Source organism: Rhopilema esculentum, chromosome 3, assembly GCF_057945365.1.
Source record: "Rhopilema esculentum isolate cy_ngs chromosome 3, ASM5794536v1, whole genome shotgun sequence".
Classification (NCBI taxonomy): Eukaryota; Metazoa; Cnidaria; class Scyphozoa; order Rhizostomeae; family Rhizostomatidae; genus Rhopilema; species Rhopilema esculentum.
In genome coordinates this window covers 9,148,793-9,168,657 of record NC_142817.1, presented here as the reverse complement: position 1 = coordinate 9,168,657, position 19,865 = coordinate 9,148,793, and the positions used below count along the sequence as shown (strand labels likewise).

General features: G+C 37.9%; 2 protein-coding genes across 3 annotated transcripts; one reads left to right on the top strand and one right to left on the bottom strand.

The window, feature by feature from the left end:
* Window positions 1-115: 115 nt before the first annotated feature.
* On the bottom strand, window positions 116-8,761 carry LOC135692517 (S-adenosylmethionine sensor upstream of mTORC1). Of its 2 annotated transcripts, none has more exons than XM_065210671.2 (4): window positions 8,603-8,761; window positions 7,633-7,936; window positions 7,122-7,236; window positions 116-6,043 (listed from the first exon to the last, which is right to left on the bottom strand). In XM_065210671.2, the coding sequence occupies exons 1-4, from the start codon at window positions 8,706-8,708 to the stop codon at window positions 5,330-5,332; spliced, it is 1,239 nt and encodes a 412-aa protein (XP_065066743.2). In that variant the 5' UTR covers window positions 8,709-8,761; the 3' UTR covers window positions 116-5,329. The 2 variants fall into 2 exon arrangements, with proteins under 2 accessions (XP_065066743.2, XP_065066744.2); XM_065210672.2 differs by lacking the exon at window positions 8,603-8,761 and adding an exon at window positions 8,202-8,596.
* LOC135692519 (queuosine 5'-phosphate N-glycosylase/hydrolase) lies at window positions 8,727-18,950 on the top strand. The gene is made up of 3 exons (XM_065210674.2): window positions 8,727-8,818; window positions 17,460-17,798; window positions 18,140-18,950. The coding sequence occupies exons 2-3, from the start codon at window positions 17,472-17,474 to the stop codon at window positions 18,836-18,838; spliced, it is 1,026 nt and encodes a 341-aa protein (XP_065066746.2). The 5' UTR covers window positions 8,727-8,818; window positions 17,460-17,471; the 3' UTR covers window positions 18,839-18,950.
* Window positions 18,951-19,865: the final 915 nt, after the last annotated feature.

Below are 19,865 nucleotides of genomic sequence, written 5' to 3'. Positions count from 1 at the left end.
CACCCCTGCCTCCAACAGTTAAACGAGAGAGAAATGCCCACGCAACTCTTAACTGTACTTTTTGCAAGATGCGAATCTGCTTAATTATTCTTGGAAAAAGGAAAGATTTTGTTAAAAGAAATTAAGTTTATAATATCTTGTTTCTACTAGGTATTGAATCGGCTATAAATATAGGCCTCTCTGAAAAAAAACAAATATATTATAAAATTATTTTATCTATATGCGGCGGGTAACTTTAAACGAAATTTAAGCAGCTGATGTCATTCTTGTTAAGAGAGTCAATTCAAGTGGTCAATGTGCTGTGAGTTTGAACAAGCTCTGGTTTTTCTTTGTGTTTCACAAGCTGCGCAGAATTTCGTACGACAAAATCTTTCAACACCTTGTCATAGATATGTTTGATGATCATAAACCTTTTTGTGACTCTTTCGTGTGTAGCAATGTTTTCCCAATTCAATTCAATTCGTTGGGCAGGGTATCACTGGAACATTGAAAACAATAAATTGTCTGTCAGAAAATATCAACCAAGTTTGACCATACAATTTTTATTTCACAGAAACCATTTCATACGGCAACATTTCATAGTTTGGCCGCACCTTGACCCCTCTCATTAGAACGCCTTTTTTACTTCACTTAAACCAATTAAAGGCCTCATACACACACACACATACATACATACATACATACATACATACATACATACACACATTTTTTATAACTCTTTTTATAATGCTCATAGTTCTCAATGCTTTTCACTTTAATTGGTAGTCTGTTCCATATTAAGCCTGCTCTGTGTTTGAATGAATTTCGTCCATATGAAGTTTTAGGCCTGTTCAAGATGACTTTTACATTATCCCTGAGATTCATTGATCCTGATTTCGAGCGTCCTAGCAAGTCTTTCATGGTGTCTGGGCCTTTCTCGTAATACAATTTGTGTGCTATGCATGCAACTCTTCGCTTGCACATGTATTCAACAAATTTCAAGTTGACAGTATACAGTGTCGCCTGTATACATGTTTAGTATCCCTTTTGAAGGAATTTTACGTAGGTCGTTTACTTGGATGGCAAAAAGCCTTGGACCAAGCAAAGACCCCTGGGGTACACCAAATTTTACTTCTGCCATGTCTGATCTTTGATCTACTACAACTACATAATGTTTCCTCTGTTCTAGATGAATTTTCCAAGATGTTGTAAAGACCACCGGCTTGTTACCATATTCTTCAAAGTTGAATAATTCTGAGCCTGAATATTCTTATAAACAATATTCTTATAGAACGAAAAGAGTGTAAGTGGTGTAAACAATTTAGTGACGCCATATTTAAAGGTCACGTTCTATCTAGTGCCTCTTTTGTAAAGGTAGAGTTTTGTCACATTTGCCTCGGCTGCAAAAAGAGGCTGCTTTTTTATAATATTTATTGCAGAGCATCTGTACCTACCTATACAAATATATTGACAGCTAAAGCGTGTTTATGATTTCTTCGGATGTAACAGCTTGTTCAAGAATGCAGTGATGAACATCATCGCAATGCTCGTCAATACTGTTTTGGTTTCATCTCCCTTCTTTTATTTCTTTCTCCTCGAAATTCATTTCTTATCAGGGTGTTAAATTTTGGAATTGTCTGCCTCTTGAATTGCGTAATACAAAAAATGAACAAAAATATTCATAGGCCTTCAATTTGTCAACTTTTGAATTGCACTCCCCTTTTCTTTCTCTCTCTATTTCTTTTTATCTCATTTCCTTTATTTTTATTCTTACTTTTTCAAGTTGTTTCCTTTCTTTTATATATTCTTGCTGTTACTGTTATTGATACAACTTTGTGTATGCGTTTTTTCTCAAATATGTTTCTTTAAATATGTACAATGTCACTTTCAGAATCACAAAAGTGCGGAGCTCGAAAGCTCTTCTGAGTTTTTTCTACGTATCCTTCAGTATTTAATTTTTTCCTACTGACAATTTCATGTAAAGTATGCTTTTAATCTTTAATTCATTTATGTTAGCATTATCGTATCACTTGTAATTATTTTAAAATATACTGATAATAAAATGTTGAAGTTGAAGAGGCTAACACTTTTCATTAATCGTCTTTCCAGACAATTTTGTGTGCCTTGGCACATTAACTTGTGAAGTCGTTCGAAGCTGTTATTGCAGGCCATTTGCAGAGAAAAACGCTTCCAATCAATTTTACAAGGAGACAGTGTTGTTTTACTGAACAATGGCTGTCAAAGCAGGAGATAATCCTTCTCGAGTGGCTCTTTCTCGTGTTTGGAAGACTTTATTCTTTGGTGGTTGCAGGCAGTAGATTTTCGGTCGTATCTATGAAGGGCTTTATCTCGAATCGAAGCAGGCTGGCTTAAATTCTTTATGCTTGAGGCTTCCTGCCTAAACCTTTTCCAAGTAAATTTAATCTAAATGACCCAGGAATAATTCAAAATCTACGAATATGAGGCATCCTGTGCCGCTTTATTTTGCTCGTTTTAAGCTCACAATTCACTTGGATTCACCATTCTCATCTATTATTGATAACTTTCTGCTTTCTCAAAGCAGCCAAATTTACAGAGCAAAACCTAATGAAAATTGAACGGCTGAGCGTAAACAAAATTTGTGGCGTAATGTCAGCACAAGAGAGCTACATCATTATACTCCTGCGGCAACGGGCTGTGTTGAAAGCCACGCAAAGCCCTTATCTTGCTCATCGATCATCATTCATCTCTTCCATTCTTCTTAGAAGCAGAGCGGTCAATCTAATCAGGTTCTGTTGCATAAAAAGCAGCACTGCCGTTGAAAATGAATAAAGTTGACTTGCAAGGAAGAAACCAAGCTCGACCTCGTCAATCAGCAATAGCATATTCAGACCTGCAGCCAATCAGATTTCACGACAGCTGATCTGATCGCCGTATCATCATTAACACACGATCACGTATCTTAACATATTGATTTCATCTTCAGGTATTTTATACACTGAAGCCCAAGTCCAGTTACCAACAGCACACCAGTAGTTTCTTTTGCAAATTTTTCCATCATTTTTTCCATCACAAAGTTTTTTTAAACATACTTACTTTTCTTTTGTCCGTGTGAAATCGAGCTCTATAATGAATATAAGACAAAGAGACCATAGCATTAATCACCCGCAACTTAAGACACTGCTTGAATATCTTTCCTTTAAAGATAGGTTTGGAGCAATTCTTTTCGACGATTAGCCACCTATTTGCATTGAGAAAAATAGTAATAAAAGCTCCTTGTGACTTATTAGGTGTTTTTCATGTTATCTCGCGCTATGTTTTTGTCTATCTAAAATGTATGGTATTTACAATTTTGGTATTTAAAAACCCTTAAAAATGTGTGCAATTTTTTGGCGGTTCATAATTTGAAAATGGCTTTGAAAAAGCAAACGTTTCACAAGATACTAAAAGCTTTTTCGTCTGACACTCCTCAGAGTTTACAACGTCCGAATAAGGGTTCGAAAGCACAACCATGCCGGTCATGTGTTCACACCTTTTTATTGGCCTATTCGATCAACAACTAGGTAGATAATTTCATCTTGCGCTTTCGGGCCCTTATGTTTACGTTATGTATTCTGAGGGGTGTCAGATGGAAAACTTTCAGCGTCTTGTGAAATGTTTTCTTTTTTCAAAACCATTTTTAAAAGAAACTAAGAGACCTTTCAGCACTCAATAAAAAACTAAGAATCAACGAAAAATTCAGGAACTTGGATTATTGATATTAGAACATGCTAGATGAGTGGAGTGTTAATCGCAAGCTTACTTTCTCATAAAAAATATGCGACACAAGGTGGCAATGTTGCGCCCATACAAGGCCGATATATATATATAGCTGCCAATGTATAGCATTTAATTTTTGATAGATAATTACTTTTTCTTCTTTTTCCCAAAACTTCCATTAATAGTGGTAGGAGCTCCTTCCACCCCTTTCAATTACGCTATATCTTTCGAACCACTTCCTCTATACTCCTATTTACTTTTTTGGAGAAGATCCAATCAAGCGCAAAGAGACTCTAACGCAACAAAGCTCGTTGCCAGTCCCAAAATGCAAAGAGTCTTTGAAACATCAACGCTCAGACCCCCTTATACCGCTACAAATTTGGAGTCCGTTTACTTCGACTTCTTTGACCATTACCAAGGGAGCTGGATAAATCGCCCTTGGGTGGCAGGACCTTCCCATATGCCTCCTCCCTTGGAAAACGTTTTTAAGCTGAATTCACACTACTTCGTACGTTAGCTAAGATTATAAAACAAGCACGAATGGCTTAGCGAGGCTTGCTGCTGTTAAAACCCTACTACGCCCAAAAAGTACATGTTAGCAAGAGATATTTTTCACCGCATTCTTCGAAGCAAGACCGTCGCATGCCAGGAAGCCGTTGGGTTTAAAATTATTTCGTCTTCTTGCGTGTTTCGGTCTTGCTGGGCACGGTCTGTTTAGCGCAGAAATAACTGCAGAATATAGCCAGAAGAAAATGCTTATCTAATATATCTGTTTTCGGCTAAAAGAAGACATCAAAGATGAAAACGAATCAATGAAGAAACACTGCAGGCTGCAGCGAAGACAAATCCCACTTGATTTAAACACAAAAGGCCTGATATTCACAACTCCAACAAAAATGCATGGAACTTCAACAAAAACACGTGGTTCAAGATCATTTGCTACAAATACCGTCAATTTTGGTTGCACAAGTTTTGGGAAGTCCCTTATGAAATTAGTACCAAATAAGCGAGACTGTTGCAACGTGAATGTCGAACATCGCACATGTGGACATATTATCTGTCCAGACCCGGCTTCTGCGAGTTTTACCTTTATGATATTTTTACACTATTTCCATTGGGTCTTCGTATATCTGCTTCTTAACGGTACAGGGCCTGACCCCACCTTATTCTGCTAAAAACTGTTAGAAACCTTTTTGTTAGGGAAATGTTCTTGGTTATTTGCCACAAAAAAGCGCTTCTACAAGATTGTGGCAATGGAATGTTACAAAAGGGGCATACCTCTAAAATGCTGTTGTCTCGAAAACCCCAAGGGGCTGCATTGGCAATAAAATGAAAATTATCTGGGGGTGAATGGGTCTGTCTCGCGTTAAAAGGGCTTCAAAAATCCCTTGGTTATGAAGTTATCGCTGTCAAATTGTTTTCAATCCGAATATGGAGGTGCGAATGATTTTTTCACATCTTGAGCCTTATAAGAACATAGTTAACAAAGAGACATCAACTGTGATTCCTATATGATAATTTGCTTCACTGCAAAACAGATATTTGCGATTGAAAAAAACTGAAAGAAGGAGCTAAACACATTGGATATCAAGTGACCGAGAGAGGCAGAGTTCTAGAAAACTACTGGTAGCGCCTCAAACAAATTTGAGATTTCCTTATCTTGGTCTTCGTTTCTGTTTTCATTTGAACACGTTTCCTCTTGATCTTCGTCTTGAAAATCCTGTGGAATAAACATCAAGTCTGACTTATCAGGTATTTCATGAACCACAAAGACCTCTTTTGTTTTTCGAAATGCCATGCAGTGCAAGTGTGGCAGCTTTTCGTACCGGTATCGTACAAATCCAAGGTGCGCAAGTGCATCCTTCCAAGCACGGATTTGGTGGGCGTTCCGATTTTGGTGCGCGGAATCTGGCTCAATTATGCATAGAAGACCATGCATATGAAGTAACTTGTTTGCTTGTATACAACTGAACCAACGCTGTCTTGGTGACGGCAAATACGACAAAACCAAAGATAAAACTACAATATCAAATGAACTAGCTGGCAACTCCTCAATTGTTCCCCCATGAGCCGCCAACCTCAACTGTTCAGCGTCTAATGTTGCCACTTTTTCAAAGCATTGATCTGCACATCCGTCCAGCATTTTTCTACCTTTTTCAATAATATCCTCTTTTGAGTTGGGATTGTTTAGATCTATTTCCCCATTCTCTTCACAACTAAGAGCCTTAAAAAACGCACCAAAATTCTGTTCTTGCGCCATGACAATATGTTTTCCTTTGCTGCATTTGTTTATCTTCAGTGAAAGAAGATCAGCTTTGAAAACATCCTAGATGAGAATTTTAACAGGCTTAAGAAAAATGAAAGCGAAGGAGCCCACAATTTTTCATTTCTATATAGTTTGTAATATATTTTAAACATATTTATTGTTTTCACCTCAAAACCAAATTCAAACCAAGACTTTTTATCAGAAGCTTTTTAAAGCAGTACTGACCTTAAGGTATATTTGAGCGAGTTTACAAGAAGACACAGACAAAAATTATATGGCCTTTGATGAAAAGCTGACTTGGGAGGGGTAGGCAATAGCAACTTCAGCCAAAGTACAATTTCTTAGGTTTAAATAATAGCATATGGACCTTTAAATCAAGGGGGATGGGGCAACTTTTTTAGAGATTTGCCTATAGACAGTAACGACCAAGAGATAAAATCCTTTCAAAATAGATTTCGAAAAAGATGTTTCTGTTTAAAGGACAAGTGACACACTTTTCACCCTATCTTTTCTTTTCATTAACTTATAGATCATCATTTAGAAGTAAGTTTTTCCTGGTTTGGAACAAAAAATTCTAATCAGGGGGCGCAGGGGGCGCGATTTTGCTTTTTATCACGTGACCCTATGACGTACATTGTGATAACTCAGAATCTTCCTGTAATTGATAGAGAGTTTACGAAACACGACGCGACAGGTCCAGACGAACTGTATTCGTTTACAAGCGTGTTGTAAACGTTAATATTGCACTCTATACCAGTAGCAGCAATAACAAATTATCACAATCTACGTCACGGTGTCACGTGATTCATTTCCCGCCATAATTTGAAATGGCTTTTTAAGTGGGAAAATGAAATCAGAAAGGAAAAATATTTCAACAACACTCTCATACAGCATTTTACTTTAAGTTAAAAGAAAAATAAAATTTGGCGCCAAAAGCGTGTCACTTGTCCTTTAAATATATTCGCTGCACTTTAACTCGACTTTTTAATTTTTTCAAACTCACATCTTTTCCTGAACTTAATCGAGTGCTCTATGCATCACACACAATCACCCTTACTCAAATTTAAAAAAATCAAAGCGACCATTCTTTAGAAACATTTCTTCCTTACAAGGCTTATAACCTTGCTTAACAACATACCTTTGTTGCTGGACAAAGATCGATTGCAAAAACTTCAAACTCTTCTGAAAATTTACTGAATGGGTTATAACAACTTCCAACATCAAGCAAGCGCAATTTTCTGTTCTTGAAATAACTAAAATTTGATATCAGAAGCAAAATTTCAGATTTAAAAAAAATATAGATTTGCAAAACAAAAAAAACTGAGAAATTTCAAAATTGCATATTTCATCTATAACTTGGAATACATAAGAATGCTAGTAGATTTTTGTAGACCCTTGAATGATGGGAAGATTTTCATTATTTGAGAAAAGCTTCAGCCATATAAAATAACCTTATTTGGGCATCTTTCCCCATTAAAAATCAACAAATTAGAAGAAAGAAAACAAAGTGGGTGAACTTTTTTCTTTTTCAGCAAGCATGCATGCTTGATATATATTGGTTGTATGGTCAACTGCTTTATTGACAAAAAGTTTATGCCATCTTGTTGCCAAGGTAAATTTTGAAAAATTAAAGACTCAAAACGACTTACTTTATTTTGTCTTTTAGAGCTGTTTTCCTCTCATTGTTATAAAATTCCTCAAAGTTATCCAGTTGGCACTGTCCTGCTCTTTTCAACTCATAGAAATGCCCTTTAATTTCTTTTTCCAATATCTTTCTCAAACCTCCAATGATGAAATATTGTCTTGATATAGACACACACCAGTCTATTCTGTTTTCAGATGGCGGATGAGATGACTCCCATATTTCAGCCAGTGAAACCATGGCTTCAGAGTATTCCAACAAAAATTGTTCATTGTTTTTGTGTTCTTTCCAGACTTCTTGAAAGTTCTTCCCTTTTTCAATGAAAAAAGCAGGTCTTAATTTGCTGAAATTAACTCATATATGTAATGTTGCTGTTAAAATAAAAAATTTCTGATCATCTATATTTTCTTTTGCAAAGAATTTTTTTTGAAATCAACTTTTTATGAATAATCATACGTAATATGTAGTTAAACTTCTGATTTAAAAGGTAATCGTGCATCAAGTGAACATAAAGAGGGACTTTGGTGAACGAAATATCAACAATATTTACACATGCAAGTTAAAGTAGGTGGTCACCTGTTGCCACTACTCCGTTTTCATGTGACAATGGTTTTGAATGCGTACAAAAATAGCTTTGAACGCTTTTGAAAATAACATTTGCAGTAAGTATCTGAGTAAACGATTTCAGAACATAAAAGATCTTGCTGAAATATTCTGTTTAATTCCTGACGCTATCGTTTCACTTTCCCAGCCAAAATTAAATCAAGTCTTCACTTTGCGCAAGGAGAACTTTACCCATAATTTTGCCTGCCCTGACCGTTCGAAAACTTTTGGGAATGGAGTTTAGGTGCTTTCAGTCCCGATCCTACACGGAGGGCTCTTTGATTGTTTGCATGCAGAAACCTGCCAGTTCCAGCGTCCCTCCAAAAAATCAGTTAGTTTTAAGATGAAGAGGTTTACAGTTTTGAGAAATGCACCTGTTTTGAGTTCCCTTCTTAGAACTGAGTGAATCTCCTTTATTTTTTGGCAAGCGTTTGTTTGCTGCCATTTCTCATCAATGTTTCCTTCAAACTTCGCTTCCATTTTGATAACGACTCGTTCTCACGTTCAAAATCTGTTTTCAGTGTTGTTGCTGTTGTATCTTGGAAGCTTCGATCAAATTGCATGAAGTAATAAATTCGATTAAATTGCAGGTAATACATTTATTTACTTCTATTATAAATGCTGTATATTAGGGGAAATCAAACTTTCTGACATTTTGTTTATCCAACTGAAATTTCATGTTACTAAAATCGTCGAAAAAGTAAATCAAAATTGTGTTTGCATTTCCCCCTTTATCATTGATTGCTCTTTGATGAAGGAAACTAGAAATTAACAAGTTGAATTAAATGTCTGATCATTTAAAGTGAATCGAACAAGCTTATCTACTAACTGCATCATTATAATTATCTTTTTTTCTATATTATCATTGTCCATTATATTTATTCTGTACAAGAGAGCCAATTGAGACAGTGCACTAGAGAGCAGCAAAGATAATAAACAAGCTACCTAAATCAACACCTGCGGATAACGTTCTCAAAAAAGCAAATTGGAAAACTGTTGATAATATCTATAAAAGATGCGTAGCATGCCTGACTCACAAAATATACAACAACAAGTGTCCTAATACCCTGAAAGATTTAGTGATAAAAAAAATCTAAGAGATCATCTAGGAACAGTTGCAAAGTGGATCTCACCCAATCAAAATCAAATGTTGGCAGAACTTTTTTCAAGCATAGGGTAGCGTTAATTTGGAATAGATTGCTGCCTTCAATAACGATTCAGGAAAATTAGGAAACATTTAAAAGAAAGCTATCAGACCATAGCAAAGTACTAGCATCTCCTTTGGACAAGCATCCACCATATTGTATACTGACCCAAATTTTATCTACTTTTAGATTTAAGAAACCATTCATGTAAATTAAAAATATTAATTTATCTAAGCTATTTAAAACTTTTTAACCTTTACTTATCAGTTAATTAGCAGGTCCACATCAGCGAAAGTTGCCATTTCGATGACCTGCATTGTTATATAAATAATGTATGTATGTAAGTATGTATATATGTTTGTATGTAAGAAACATAAAACATATGCATACTTTTTTGTTCACATTTCTTTGCAATTTATCACTAGTAAGACCAAGATAAAATAATAGAACTAAGAGCCTAACTAAAACCCCTTGATTTACCTCTTTTTGCATCCCAATTTACGTTGGAACGGGCTCTGATGTCTATAACAAGACCACCTTTGACAAGAGCAAGCCTTGATGAGGCAAATGAGCCGTTGCTCTTACATTTTTATCATGATTTAGTACGGTTTCTAGATACTTTTCCTTGATCTACTTTCATGTTTTGTATGGTTTTGTATGTCTTTTTTCAGAGACGAAGTGAAAAAGTAATCGATTCCTGATCTATTTTTGGCATCAAATTTGATTGTTCTCAGATATGCCTGTCGATAGAACCCATTGTTTGAGCATTTGAACCAGTGGCAGAAATTCAGGCTTTCATTTTGTGAGAGGTGCTTCTATTTATATTATTGAGATGGTAGAGCAAGGAAACACACACTTTTCATATCTTGATAATCATTCAAGATTTATAACTTAACTGAACGAGGATACGAAGATAACTGAACTACGCTTTACAAAGCTTCGGATTAAATAGTACATGTCACGTGATTATAAAAGGTCATGTGATCTGGGGAGCGTCCTACTACATCCTCCCCCTTCTTATTTAAAAAAATACAGCATACGTATTTTTTTTTTACAATTTTTTTTTTTGCGTTAACGTTAATTAAGAAAAACATACTGAAACCGACAATATCCATGTTAACGACGTAAACGAGAAAATTTGTCTACATCCAATGAGAGAACATAGATGCCCCCGTGTGGAGCACCTTCTAAATGTAGAAACTGACATGACTTAACAAGACCACGGAGTCGCCCATGTTTAGCTAGGATTTCTCTACTAGGTGGGAACGACTCGTAAAGAAATTTACATGCTTCTGATGCTACAGCGGACTTGGAGGGTTTACACTCTAAAAACGTTCCTAATCGAAATGCCACATCGGCTAAGTCCTTATTTGGGGAAGCAGGGTGTACTGGAGTGACACTTTCCTGTGACGAGTCTACGTGCTCGACTGTAGCTAAAGGAGAAATATCAGACGGAGTTGTGTCGGGTACGACCACAATCTTTTCTACATTAACTGGATGTGACCAGTCTTGTCCTGAGGTGGCATGGCGCAAATTTAAAAGATCCTGGCGACCATGTGGATGGCCTGTGACGATGAAAGGACCATCGAAGTTGCGCAGAAAGCGAGATTTTTGGCCGCTTTTGGAGGGAGCGGACTCCTTGCGCATGGAAACGAGTTTGCCATCTGGCACGTGTAAATCGCGCGAAGCGATGTCGTACAATTCGCGTTGGCGGCGGCGCAAGTCTGCTTTTATGGCGCGAAATTGTTCATGTGCTTGTTGCATTCTGGCTACAAGATGATGAGCATAATGATCAGCAGGCAAAGACTGAAGTGGAAGATCCAAAGATATGGTTTCAGGCGAGGGAGCATGGCGTCCAAAGACTAGAAAGAATGGTGTGATGTCAGATGTACCTGAAATAGGCGCAGTATTATGTGCATAAACTGCAGGCTGCAAGAAATCTTCCCAGCGATCCTGATTCTTTTCGCAAAAAATTCCGATAGCGCTGTTAAGAAATCGATGTACACGTTCTGTAGCGCCGTTCATGCGCGGACGAAACCCTGAAGTGTATACTTGACGAATAGAAAGCAAAGATGTTAACCTATGCATAACTGCATTAAGAAATTCACCACCGCGATCGCTTTGTAAAACTGATGGAAATCCTAGTTGAAGCAGTACCTGATCTAACAATGCGCGTGCAGCTGTTGTTGCTGTTTTGTCCGGGACAGGTATAGCGCGAAGGAAGTTAGAAAACGGGCACACAGCTGTAAGAATCCATTTATTTCCCGATGGTGAAGTTGGGAGTTCACCTACATAGTCCACGCCCAGGGTGTGGAAGGGATGTTCAAAAAGTCTTATCTGCATAGGACCGTGTGGCTGATTAAGCGTTTTAAATTTGATGCAATCTGGGCATCGGCGGATCCAATTGCGGACATGCTTGGACATATTGCGCCAATAAAAGTCGCGGGAAAGGCAATTATAAGTTGCATCTCTACCACGATGCATTCCTATAGGACTGTTATGATTAGTCTGTTTATCAAGGCTGCTGATACAATCAGGAGAACTGTTATGGACAAGAAAGAGTATAAGGGGTCCTAAGTATTTATCCTGTCGTTGTAGTTTAGCAAAATCAATCCTGTTGAGGTTCAGTGGATTGAGAAATTTTAAGTCATTGGTCCACTCTGTTGTAGATGGCTGAGCAGTAGTGACTGTAAGATACGTATGTGTATTGTTGTTGGGTTTTACGTTTGTGGAAACTTTATGGTGAGATGTAACTTGTGAATCGTCTGTAGAAAGAGCTGCATTGCAGGCCAGTGATAAGCAATTCAGGTTATCGTTGCAGTTTGTCTCTAGATATGGGATGTCAAGAGAAAGTTCTGTAAGAAAAAAATCAACTGTATCTGCTGGAGGAATGAACAACATATCTGCAGCTACCGAGGGTAGGGGTAAAGGAGCACGACTTAAAGTATCTGGAACAACGTTACCTTTACCGGGGCGGTGTTCAATCGTGAAATCGAATTCTGCCAATGATAAACACCAACGTGCCAACTTCGAATTTTGTGGCGCAATTGAAGAGAGAAATTTCAAGTTAGCATGGTCTGTAATGACTTTGAATTTGCTACCCATTAGATAGGGGCGAAAATGCTCTAAAGCCCATTTGACGGCAAAAAGCTCTTGATGAGCAGTAGGCCATCGAGATTCTGTAGGGGTAAATGACCTAGAGGCATAGCGAACGGGTCTAAGCTTGTCATTTTTGTGCTGAGCGAGCATAGCACCACACCCAAATTTGCTGGCATCGGTATGTACTTCAAAACTTTTGTCGAAATCAGGATGAACAAGCATAATATCAGGAGAGATAAGCGCATTTTTAAGATTTTGGAATTCTGCCTCGTGTGGAGGTGTCCATGAAAAGGAGGCTTTCTTAGACAATAATGTACGCAAATGTTGTGTCTTAGTTGACACGTTAGGAATATATTCCCGGAAATAACCAACCATTCCAAGAAAACGTTTAAGTTGTGACGCATTGCGGGGTGGCGGGAAATTTGAAATTGCCTCTGTCCCTTTTTCAGTAGGGAATCGACCCTCTGTGGTCACTTTGTGGCCTAAAATTTGGAGATCCTTAGAAAAGAACACGCATTTAGAAGGCTTGAACTGTAAGCAAAAGTTATCTGCGCGTTCAAAAATCTTTTTATAATGCTCCAGGGCTTCATCATATGAGGCAGACCATGAAATACAATCGTCGATATAGATGATGAGCCACTGGTACAAATAGTCCGAAAACACTGTATTTAAGACGCGTTGGAAAGTTTGTGGCGCTGTTTTGAGGCCAAAGGGCATCTTTATAAATTCCCATAATCCCAAATGCGTGGCAAAAGCTGTTTTGTGTCTGTCCTTTGGGTTTACAGCTAATTGCCAGTATCTACTAGCTAAATCAAGCTTAGCAAAAATGTTTCCTCCACTAATTGCGTCTAAAATATTTGCGACAGACGGTATAGGATAGCCATCGCTAGATGTAACTGCATTAAGCCCGCGGTAGTCGACAACAAAGCGAGGAGGCTGTGGCTTACCCTTTTCTAGGGGCTTACGGACAAGTATACAAGGTGCCCCCCACGCAGAGTTGCTTGGACGAACAATGTTTAACTTAAGCATACGTGCAATTTCAGCCTTAATAGCGGAAAGTTCTGCGGGGCTTTTGCGATAAGGAAGGCGATAGACAGGAGGAGAATCCCCCGTAGGAATATGATGATAAACGCCCTTAATGGTAGACAGAGGTGAGTCAGGCAAATGAAAAACATGTTGGAAGTCATGCAACAAGGACTTGAATTGCGTTAAAATGCTACGCGGCACATGTGCATACGATGGCGCGTCAAGTTCTAAGGCATGTAAAAGTTTGCTAAAATATTCCTCAGAATGCGGCTGGATATCGCTTTTTCCTATTGGAGAAAATGAATTAGCCTGATGACGCTCGGTACATTCTAAATACGGCGACAGAAAAGACGAATCAAAGGCTAGATTATCCTGTGCCATTTCCTGCAAGTTAGAGGTGTGAATAGCATGACCGCCATTAACGATCTTATCAGGATCTAAGGTCGGGAGGTCATCGATATTACGGCGGGCGGCATGGGTTGCAGAAACTAATGAATACCATTGGTTTGCTACCTGAGAAGCAGTAAAGTCTGCGGCATCTTCTAACACATTAGTATCAGTGCTCAATACAGGCCTAATGTTTCCGATCGAGACATTTAATGGCAAAATCGCAGACTCTTTAGTAGAGTGAATAACAACCGTTGTTGAGTACAAAGATTCACTACTCAGTGTACTATCCTCTAAAGTTTCTGAAACGGGCGATATTGACGTCAGTAAACATGTTGTCTGCGAACCAACATCAGAGCGAACTGGGCGACTAGGCCGACATTTTGGGTAGCTGGAAGCCAAAAAAGGGGACATGACAGAAGTGCACAAATTTGTCATGCTCGGTAACCCAGAAAGGGAAATAGGACCACTAAGGGTAGTGACCCCCGGTAATATTTTATTACCTTCCAGCCAAAGGTCACCCGAAGCCGAAAATAGGGAGGAACCCACCAGCGATGTTGCAAGCAACATGCAAACAGTAACAAAATTAAAGCCCCTGTGGAGGCGAACAGGTTCACCTGGCTGTGTTGGTAGGGCAGTCAACAAACATGTAACATTAGCAGTAGAAGTAAAACTACTTGTAGGAAAATGCAAATGTGGAAATGCATGAATAGGATTAGAATCGTGACACTTGACTTCGAATTCTAACCCTTTATCGGCAAAGTATACAGTTAGAGCACGAGAATTAATACGGGCATCGGTCTTGCGTAAATGATTTTGGCCAAAAAGTACCGGCCAAGATAAATTTGGCACGACAAGCATAGAAAAAGTTGCAGAACGCCCATTTTCAAATTGCAAGGGAACTTGCATTATACCTACGGCTTTAAGAGAGGCCGAGGGACTGGCAACAGAGACTTTAACGGGCTGCTCTAAGCGCGAAAACTTGAGGTCAGGGCGTGTTTCAAGAACTTTATCGGCGTGCGCTTTGCTAACTAAAGACACTGAGCAGCAAGTGTCGAGAGGCAAAGGGAGAGAAACCCCAGCTGACGAAACAGAACACCATAAAATATTACGGTTCGCAAGATCTAAATTAGAAATTGTGACACTATCTGGAGCTAAACTTATGGCAGGCATGCTATAAACATTGTCTTGCGAACCCCCTTTGGGAGGGACGGCCTCATCGTTGGGCGGTGCAACATGTTCTTTACTCGTGAGCAATAATGAGTGGATAGATTTCAATAAAGAAGTCGTATCAGAATCGACAGACGGTTCCACCTTAGCAATATGCGTATGTAGTGAGTTAGGTTCAACAGAATTATAATGCGAAATAGCCTTGGTCCTATTATGACGAACAGCTTTACAATTAAAGCGACCACATTTGGTGCACTTATGAATATAACCTTTCTTACACCTACCATTAGAAAGTTCACAAAAGGCACGGGGATATTTATTATATTGAAAGCAAAGTTCACCTGAAGGTTTTGGTGTTGCTTCTTGACTGTGTGCAGGTGCTTTTCTTGGGTAGGCAGGAACAGGCGTAACGGGTAAAGCATTGGCTGTAGAAATAGGCTCGTCAACTGCGATTGAAGTAGTTTTGGTCTCGTATCGTTTGGCAGCTTCAATCAGGGCCATTAAAGTCGGATAGTTGAAATCCCTAGCAAACAGATCCCGCGAAATATCCTCACGTAGTTTGAGGGCAAAGGCATGAATCAACTCGATTTCATTTCCATCGGCTGTCATGTGAATACCTGGAATTAGTTTCTCCAAGGAATGTTGGGTCTCACAAAACCGGTGTGCGAAGTTGGAGACGCTTTCGTGGTGTTGTTGGCGCATGGTATAATACGTGGCCAAGAGATTGCGAATTTGCTGGTCTTTTGGAATTCCACGTTGGGAGTGAAGAACCATTAGTGCAGCATTGTAAAACTGGTAATAGTCATCAGAGGTCGGAGATGCAGGCAATCGGACGAGATGGGTGCTCTCATAATTGCAAAGAATATCGAAGGCACGGCTATCCTTTCGGCACTGTTGCTTGAGGTACGTTAGATAAAACTGCGGATTTGCACCAGAAGATCGGAGAACCTGGTTGAACTGGTCCAGAAAACGGTCAAGATCTTCAATTCCTGTATATTCAGGCAGTGTAAGGTTCGGCAGGCGAAGAGCAGCATGACCAGGAGAAGTTTGCGACTGAAGATTTATAAGGTCGGATAAATCTTTTACGGCAGAGGCAAGTGATCTCAATTCTTCGGTTCTTGACTTATTGGATGCATTTTGTTCTTTAGCAACAGCGGCCAAACCATTGATAAGTCCGAGAGTTTCTTCTTGCGACATACGGGACGGCGATCGTGACAAAACGGGTCATCCACCAGATGTGAGAGGTGCTTCTATTTATATTATTGAGATGGTAGAGCAAGGAAACACACTCTTTACATTTTCATATCTTGATAATCATTCAAGATTTATAACTTAACTGAACGAGGATACGAAGATAACTGAACTACGCTTTACAAAGCTTCGGATTAAATAGTACATGTCACGTGATTATAAAAGGTCATGTGATCTGGGGAGCGTCCTACTACAATTTGAGGGGGGGGGGGCAGGTCTACGATTTTTCAATAAGATAACATCTTGGATCATTTCTAATTTTTAAGGAAGCTGCATTTGATGAAAATAGGTGATTTTTTGGCGGGGCCTTTAAGGAATCTTTGCTGACCACACCATAATTAAATAGCAAAAAAGAATCCATCTATGAATTTTGATATCAAGATCGATACTCCTCTAAGACAATTGATTATATAAAAGGTCAACCAATTACACTTTTGACAAGTTGTTTGTGATAACAACATGATTGTAATTGTAATGTTACTTTTCTGCAGCCTCCTAAACGAGCCCCACCCCCATACACCCATAATTTCCACCACTGGTTTAAACAATAGTTCAAATATAGTTACTTTGTCACTTCTCCTCCAAAAAGGGCATACAAAACAATAAAGGTGATGAAGGAAAAATAGTTAGAAACTGTACTAAAACATGATAGAAAGAGCAACGGCTCATTTGCCTCATCAAGGTTTGGAGCCCTCTCTACCGAGAATTGGGATGCAAAAAGGGAGGTAAATCAAGGGATTTTAGTTAGCTATCTTAGTTCTCTATTTTATCTTGGTAAGACCAATACTCTAGTAAAAAAAGAGTCTGCTGCCCTCACTTTAATGCAATCGAAACAAAAACCAAATCAGGGAAAAGACGAACAACAAAAATGATCTATGGAATAAATAATTTAAGCTTCCTTGATCGTCTGGAGTCTTTCAAGTTACCAACACTTGCTTTTCACTGCTTTCATGGGTATCTTAATCAACTGTATGGTATCGATACAACAAAATTTTTCAGACAACTTTTTGATATCTTTATTTTGAAAATTTATCCTTGACAAATGAACAAGCATTATTTGTATGTATGTATTATTTTATTGCTGTCAGTTTTTTTATGTTTGTGCTTGATGTCAGGTCAGGCCTAGAAATTGATATTTCATTTTATATTCAAGCTTGCAAATGCCATGGATGTTTTGTCTCCAAGAGAATCTGCTAAGTTTATAGCTGCAAGGAGCAAACATGTTGAGGTTGTTTATGATGAAATCCAGTCAGCATCAGAAGTAATATTGAAGAGAATGACCGAGGCAAAATATTCAATGAAAACATGGAAAAGCCATAAGATGCACCCAAAGACAATGGGCGATGATGCACTTCAATGGATATTTGTTGTTGATTGTTTGAATTTCTCCTTTTGGGTTTACAAAGACAAAGAGCCATATGCTGTGGAATATAAAGGAGAAGTTTACAATGACTATGAAGCTCTTTGTGCTGTTGTGAATAGAGCTTTAGAGGTAAATTTATAGGAGTATTAAAGGATCCATTGATGCTTCTGTTAGCTACGATGTTGAGTTTGATATATTTAATAAGCCCACAAAGCTTTTTTTAATCTTCAAATAAATCAATATTCAGCTTTACCTGCAAAATCTACTCTTTTAAAGCACAGGTAAACCAGTCAGAATTGAAATAAGCAAATTTTTTAAAATTAAGAGGCTAAATTTCAATTTCACAATTAAGAAAATGACAAAAGTGTTCCAAATATGTATGACACTTACAATTCAATGTAAACTATGTTAGTAGTAGTTATAAGATAACTTGTTCAATATCTGTTTGCACAATAGAACTTTCATTTTAGGAAGATGTGCCAATTACCACACCAGAGTATTACAAAAGCCTTACTGTAGAAGATGCAAGAAGAATTTTTCGTTCAGCGAATGAAACAGAGCTTCCACTTATTGAAAGGCGAGTTGCACATCTAAGGGAGGCTGGGGAAATTCTAAGCAAACATTTTGACAATTCAGTAGGAAATCTAATTTCGACTTGCAATAAGTCTGCTGTCACACTTGTTAGGAAAATAGTTTCCATGTTTTCATCCTTTAGGGATGAAGCTTTCTATAATGGAAAGCATGTCTCTTTTTATAAAAGGGCACAGATATTTGTGGCTGATGTTTGGGCATGTTTTGAGGGGGAAAAGTATGGTCATTTCAATGATATCACAGAGCTTACAATGTTTGCTGACTATAGAGTTCCACAATGTTTACAGTTTTTGGGAATTCTGAGATATTCAGCTGACTTACAACAAAAGATAGAAAAGGAAGAAGAAGTACAGGCAGGATCAGAGGAAGAGGTTGAATTAAGAGGTTGCTCAATCCATGCAGTTGAATGTCTATTGAACACAATGAACAAGAATGGAAATATAAATGGGGGGATAAATTTTGGTAAATCAAATCTGAATTCCATCATAATAGATTATTATTTGTGGGACTATGCCACCATGAACTCTGATAAAATGATGAAGTTCCCAGAACATAGAACTCGTACACACTTTTATTAAACAACAAATAGATTTGTTATGATTATTTTTTAAAGTTTGATGATTTAATCTTTCTAGGGAGTTCATGTATGTACAAACTGGATTTTTAAGAAAATATAGAATTATTATTGTATTGTTGAGTTTTTTATGCCACTGTTTGGGAACTGGATAGCCACAGGGTGTTTGAAAATCAGAGTGCTGATTGAGTCACATTATTTTGTACCGTAAAACTGAACTTACTGAAGTTCTAGTTATACGATTCTTAATTTGTAGGTTTATAGGTTTGTCTAGAATGGTGATAAGTGAAAAAGGAACACAATATGAAGCAAAACTCATATTGTGGCAATATGAAGCAAAACCATGCTCTTTGCTCGCTAATAAAGAGTTCTGATCAAGGTGCTAATGCTTTCCCTAATTTTGTACTTTGCAATGGATTGCTACAAGGCATCGTACCATACCTGCCGGTGGAACGCTTTTTTAAAGTCAATGAAGCTATGGAAATATATCTTTCCGGAACTAGCGTGTTCTTTTTTATTATTAATTCAATGCGAGGTTCAGTTCTCCCCTAAAGTATTCGAAGCAGTACTTTAATTGAATGACTGTTAAGGCTAATGGTTCTGTAGTATTCGCACAACTTCATATTGCCCTTCTTGTATATATGTAGTTAGAAGAAAAGCTTCCTTCCATTTGGTTGGTCACTGGTCTTGCTTGCTTAAGCATTCGTTACATAATTTCAGCAAAATGTCAACCATATCTCCCCCTCCTGCTTTAGTTAATTCAGCTGAAATGTTGGTCAATGTGCTCTTCTAGAATGGTTTTATCGACTTTTGTTCATGATTGTATCTGGCCATAGTAAATACATGCAAAAGGACTTTTCCATTTACGATGATCTGGCGACCCATAATTCCAGGGCTTTGATTGATTTAATCTATCAAAGCGAAGTAAGCAGATTTATTTTTGATATTTCCAAACAACCTTCGAGTTCGATTTCAAACAAATCCAAATATGTATTTGTAAAAAGATTAAACGATACGTTACCTTTTGTCAG

Coding starts and splice junctions, on each gene's coding strand:
- LOC135692517 (XM_065210671.2), bottom strand. CDS start 8,708: ATGGAAGCGAAGTTTGAAGGAAACATTGATGAGAAATGGCAGCAAACA. Junction 7,937..8,602: donor AAGAAGGGAACTCAAAACAG/GTGCATTTCTCA, acceptor TCATTGAAAAAG/GGAAGAACTTTCAAGAAGTC. Junction 6,044..7,121: donor ATCTTTGTCCAGCAACAAAG/GTATGTTGTTAA, acceptor ATTCTCATCTAG/GATGTTTTCAAAGCTGATCT.
- LOC135692519 (XM_065210674.2), top strand. CDS start 17,472: ATGGATGTTTTGTCTCCAAGAGAATCTGCTAAGTTTATAGCTGCAAGG. Junction 17,799..18,139: donor TTGTGAATAGAGCTTTAGAG/GTAAATTTATAG, acceptor CTTTCATTTTAG/GAAGATGTGCCAATTACCAC.